General features: G+C 53.5%; 1 protein-coding gene across 5 annotated transcripts in view; it reads left to right on the forward strand.

Moving 5' to 3' along the window:
- The window catches only part of WSCD1 (WSC domain sialate O sulfotransferase 1), a 47,318-nt gene extending 41,717 nt beyond the window's left edge, over positions 1-5,601 (forward strand). For all 5 annotated transcript variants that reach the window (XM_019659868.1, XM_019659865.1, XM_019659866.1 and 2 more), the window contains exon 9: positions 933-5,601. In XM_019659868.1, coding sequence (XP_019515413.1) covers positions 933-1,285 — 353 coding nt within the window. In that variant the 3' untranslated portion in view covers positions 1,286-5,601. The remainder of the gene's footprint in view (positions 1-932) is intronic.
- Positions 5,602-6,000: the final 399 nt, after the last annotated feature.

The following is a 6,000-nucleotide window of genomic DNA, read 5'->3' on the forward strand; positions in this document are numbered from 1 at the left end:
TAACCCCAGGCCAACTGCACGCCTTGCCCTCTGAGCCCCAGTTTTCTTCCCTATCTCATAGAGTCCTGGTGAAGATGAGAGAAAGCAAATGCTTCCCAAAGCATTAAGGTATATTAGTAGCCCAATTATGGAAACTGTTTTTGTTGGAGTGATTCTTGACATTTGCACGCTCCCTTCACCCCCCCCCCAAAAAAAACCCCGATTTCTTAATTTGCTGGAAAAGAAATCTCATGTAGTAGGTCATCTGCAGAAGTTTTCAGCTGCCCCGTCCATGCCGTCATTGGATGCCCTACTGCCCAGCTGTGCCACAAGTTTAACTGGCTTCAGTGAGCGTGGATCAGGCACCACACTCACTTAGCTTTACAGGAGGGGCCAGGACAGAAGTCGGGCCTGTGCAGCCCCTCCTCTCACCAGGAGACCCAGCGGCTGCCCCCCACACACTGCTCAGCCCCCGTCACCCACAGTAGATGTGCATAGTTGCCAGAGACAAGATCAAGGTGAATGAGGGTCACCCTGACAGATGCCCTGCCTCAGTTTCCCACCTGTCTTTAATACCGCTGTATCCTGCAGTGCGGTCCAGTCCCAGCTCCCCCTGGCCAGGTGCTATCTCTACCTAAGGTCATGGGATTCATAGCACATGAGAGAGAAGCAGTTCTCAGTCCACGCAGTCCCCGTTTGTCTTTACTGGGTGTGTTTGCACGGTAACGGCTGGGGGCAGGCAGACTCAAGGTCACATCTCTGGCAGGACTCTTCAGTGCCTGGCCTGATTGTCACACGAGGTCACCAAGAGGGTCTTCCTCCGTGGGAGACTCGGGCAGGTTGACCTTGGGCAGCGGGCGATGGGAGATCCTCCTGGCTGCTTCCCTGGCATGCAGGACCAGCAGCCCTGCCAGGTCGAACGCTGACATGGCGCGCCTTCTCGCCCCCCATAGAGTGGCCGGACTTCGTCAACAGCTACTCGTCGTGGTGGTCCTCGCACGTCCTGGACTGGCTCAAGTACGGCAAGCGGCTGCTGGTCGTACACTATGAGGAGCTGCGGCACAGCCTGGTGCCCACGCTGCGGGAGATGGTGGCCTTCCTCAACGTGTCTGTGAGCGAGGAGCGGCTGCTCTGCGTGGAGAACAACAAGGAAGGCAGCTTCCGGCGGCGTGGCGGGCACCCTCACGACCCCGAGCCCTTCACCCCGGAGATGAAGGACTTGATCAATGGCTACATCCGGACGGTGGACAAGGCCCTGCGTGACCACAACTGGGCCGGGCTGCCCAGGGAGTATGTGCCCAGATGATAGGCCCGGCCGTTCTGCCCGCCCCGCCGAGAGCCTGCCACCCCCTGGGGTAGCACCTGCTGGGACACAAGGTGGCAGCCTCCCTGGGACACAAGGTTGCCTGGGCTGCCAGCAGGGAGGGTCGCCCGGGTGCTGCCTCCTTCACATGCAGGGCGACCTGACACAAGCCCTTAGCCCACCCAGGCAGACGCTCAGACTTGCAAACGCAGTCACACTCAGATTTCAGGTTATGTGTTCCCAGAGGCTGCCTGTCTCTCTCTCACACAGACACACGTGTGCACCAGGGCTCTCCGAGGGCCCGGGTTCCCTGTTTCCAGCCCCAGGCATGGACTTACTGGCCAGGGCCCTTGACTGCAGGATGCTGGGCTGGGCGGGTATTCGTGCTCCGAGCAGCAAGGATCTGGGTATGGAGGTGGGTTCATGGACTCTCGTTGTGGCCATGCGGCCCCGACCGCCTATCTGACAGCCCATAAATATGTGTGGTATGACAATTGGGCACCATGAACTCTGCAGCCCTGTCTCCCCTTCTCTGCGGATGGGCTGGCCACGCTATGGGCAGAGTGGAGTGCGAGTGCCCCTAATACACACACCAACCTCAGGACCCACCGAAAGTTCTGTTCACCCCCTGGCACCCCTTCTAACATGAATGCTCCTTGGAGTGCAGCTGCTTGCCTGGCTACTTTCTCTAGTTGTCCCCGGAAAAGCTGGGCATTCATGCCATGCCTCAGAAACAGGGTGTGAGGGCAAGGGGACAGTGGGGCAGGGAGGCAGCTGGGCCTCAGGGAGTCCTAGACCCCAGGGCCCCACATGTCAGCAGAAGGCGGCTTGGCATGGGCGCGGGGAAACCCAGGAAGGATGGGTCTTGGGGATCACTGCAACTGGTAGCCCCACTCATCTTGACAAGTTCCTGATCTCCATGGTGTCCTGCCCTGGGGTCATGAGGAAGGGGCGCTACATGGCCCATCAACTCTACCCTTGGTGGAAAGGCCATGGCTGCAGCTTTTGCCTGACCCCACGTGGCCGTGGCTGAGCCCTCAGTCCCTCTGCTATTCACCCTACCACTTCCTGTCACTGGGCCTCTTTGTCATACCCTCTGTCTCTATTTCTGCCAGGCTGCCATCTTTCCCATTTGTTCATCCATTTCCTGAACGAAAGGGCAGGGCACTCACAGCTGCTGACTCCTGCTGTGTGCTGGCCTCCAGAAGAAGGAGACTTAGAGAAAGCCCTCTGTCCCCACCCCCAGCGCACAGCCTAGTGAGGTCAGGGGAGGGTTCATCACAAACGGGAGTGAGAAACCCAGAAATGAGCATGTGTGCTGGGCAGGCTCACAGTGGTCAGCTTATGTTCCTGAGGCCTTCAGGGAATGCACAGCGGCTTTGACCCGGTCTTGAGGAATCTGTAGGAATTATCCCAGCAAAGCAGAGGGGAAGGATAATTAAGCCAAAGAAGACAGCATGTGCAAAGGCTCAGAGGCTTGGAAAACCCTGGTGTGTTTCACAAAACAGGTGAAGGGGGTGTGGGGCACATGTGTGTCTCTCTCCCAGTCTATAGCAGAAGGAAGGGAGTGGGTGGGTGAGGACAGAGGTGGGGACACAGAAAAGGACTCTGTCCTTATATCTACTCAGTGCTCAGCCTGGGAGGGCAGAGGTGCTGAGGTTAATTACCTTCCTGGTTCACCCTTTGCTGCATGTCATGTGGAGACCCTGGGTCTCAGGTCTGGAAGTGAGAATGGACCAGGGAGCATGGCCCAGGGCTGCCGAGACGTAGCAGGGTTATAGAGAGCTCAGGTGCACATCAAGCTTTGTGAGGGGAAGGAAGGTGGGTGGGCCTGACCTCAGGCAGCCCCTGAGCTCCAGGCCTGGGTAATCTCAGCTGGGCCCCTTTGTTTGACCTCCTCTTAGCCTGAGCCAAGCTCCATTACAAGGAGAAAACAGGGCAAAGAGTTTGGGAAAGCTGGGTATAGGGATGCCCTGACCTCTGCCCCTTGGCCGGAGATGGGGAGCTGAGAGCCACTCCCAGTGAGGGCAGGCAGGGCTAGATGTCCCAGTGGAGCTGCCGTTCCTCAGAGGGAAGCCTCCGCAGCTTTCAGTTTTGCCAATGAGTGGGCTTGAGCATCTGTGCTCCTGGTGGCCTCCAAGTCCTTCCTGAGGTTCCCCCAAACCTATACTGATGCGGAGGCTGTTCTAGACCCTCCCCAAAACATCACCTGACTCAGCTCAGAGCTGGACACACCAAGGTTTTTATAAATGTTTATTGGCTCAGCATGGCTCCAAGGTCAAGCCTATAAGACCTCTAATGAGATCGTGTCTCCTGAGTTGTAGGAGTAGCTGACACCCACTAGGAGTTTCCACACTGCCTTGGAAGGGCCAGGGGACACCTGAATTCTATAGCAAACCGAGAGCCTCAAGGGAGACAGCAGCACCAACCCGTGGAGATGATGGAAGCTTGCCTCCACCAGAGGTTGGCTCCCTGACTGGCCCTCACTCCCTGGCCACCCGGATAATCTCCAGGTAGACGTCGTGGAGGATGAGAAGCACAGAGGTGTGGCTGGAAGAATGACCGGGACTACAGCCCCGGCATGGCCCTCTGAGCTTCCCCCACCCCCACCCCAAGAGTCGGGAGAGCAACAGCACAGGCCATTTCTCCTGGTAGATAGGTGGGTACATCCCCTGAGGCCAGATACCTAGAGACCTCCTCTTCCAGGTGGAGTGCCACCTGCACAAATAGCCTTTTCGTTTACTGTGCACCTTAGCCAGGCATGCAAATGAGAATGATGGGATCTGGGTATATCCAGTTTGCATTGAGTCGGTGCCCATGGGAAGGCACCTGATACTTGGCAGGTGCTCCCAGATGTTGGTTGAACAGGGAGCTGCAAAGGCCCTACCTGTTGCTGATGATGGTCAGCAGCTGTCACCCTGGGCCTGCCTCTGCAGGAGAGCAGCGCACAGGAAGGGGATCCCTCTGTCCTTTGGGGAAAGTCCATTTGTCTCTCTCCAAGTTAGGTCTTGTCTAGAGCTCACAGCTTTTCCATAAGGAGGATACTGCCCAACCAGCCAAGGAGGAAAAGTGGATCTACATTTAGGGGAGAAATGTGACAAATGCGTCAGAAACCCATGAGAACAGCGAAACTGGACAGATTCCAACTTCAAAAGCAAGTCTACAGAGATACACAAACCTGTGTGTTAAAACGTAATTTCCATGGATTTCGTCTCCTGTTGTGGATCAATTTGGAAAACCCAAAATATATAATTTTAAGAAGCCAAAACACATTCTGATAACCCCAGTGATGTGTAAATGAGAGAGAATAGACAGGCTTCCAAACCCTGGGAAGAAAGCTTAATTATGTGAGTATCTTATAATGAAGTCTCTTGCAGCTAAAATTAGGTTTTGAGTGCGTGAATATGCAATAATGTTTGCACACCAGAATGCATTTTCCCCCTTAAAAGTAGCAGGAGCTACTTGGCTCTTAGGGGGCCCCAAGAGAGGAGATGGAAGTGCTGAGGTTGAATCTTTGTGGCTGCAAGAATTCTTGGGGCATAGGTTTGTTTTCTTTTGACTGGAAATACATTGGATGTGTTTGAAATGTGATGCCTCCTGTTCATTCAGGTTTGGGGAGAAATTGGTTAGTCTGAACCCACATTAATCACCACTCAGTACTAGGCAAGTTGGCCTGAACTAGTAAAAGTGGAGTGGAAATAATACAGGGTCTGCAGATGAAAGGGCTGGGTTGTGGTCCTCACTCTGCTCTGCTGTGATTTTGGGAAGGCCTTTTCCCTCTCAAATTTTTCACCCATAAAATGAAGGATGTGGTGGATATTGTTGATTGCATCCCCAATGTTCATCCCCCCTCCCCATTTCCTTTCCTAGCAGCCCCTGCTTACTGTTTGGGGATTTTATGATCTGGCTGAGCTAACTATCACCACTTCCAGGAGCGAACCCAAGATCTGGACTAAGCCAACAGCACATCCCATCTCTGACTACAGTAATGAGTTCAGGTGTGGTCATGTGAGCTAGGGCAAAGCAGCCAGAGGAAATTTCAAAACTTTTCCTGGAAATGTTGGGTAGAGACTCTATCCACTCTGCTGGATATGAAAGGAGAAATAGATCATCTTGGGTCCTGATGGTGGCCATCTTGGGACCATGGAAGGGAACTACTCTCAGCCTGAAGCGGACACTACTGAAGGAAGAGGCAAGAGACAGAAAGAAGCCAGGTCTTTGGTGACATTGTTTAAGTACAGGATCAAGCTTTGCCTGCGATTGGCCCTACCTCTGGATGGTTTTGTTACATGAGCCAATAAAAACCCTTTATTGCTTAAGTTGGATTGAGTTGGGTTTTTTGTTACTTAGAGCCCACAGCAGGGTACAGAGGGCTTGGATCAGAAGGCCCTGAGGTCCTGATAGTCTCTGTCTCTGGCTGATGCACATGAAGACTGAAACTCAGACCCATATGATCCAGTAGAATTAGAAAGTTGCTTTTTTACAGGAATGGGGCTGGGTGTAAGATGCTCATTAGAAAGCTGTACTTAGTCAGCCGGGACAAGAAGCATTTTTAAGTCAGTACACGGTGCGGTCAGCTATATATCCTTAGAATATCATTCTTCTTTCTTGCCCAGCCAAACCATCAGTTGTCTCATTTAATCCTTAACCAATGCTTTGTTATTATCTCCACTTGACAGATGAGAGGACCAGGATATCAATCTTTAATGATTGTAAAA

This window comes from Hipposideros armiger, unplaced genomic scaffold, assembly GCF_001890085.2.
Source record: "Hipposideros armiger isolate ML-2016 unplaced genomic scaffold, ASM189008v1 scaffold_304, whole genome shotgun sequence".
NCBI lineage: Eukaryota > Metazoa > Chordata > Mammalia > Chiroptera > Hipposideridae > Hipposideros > Hipposideros armiger.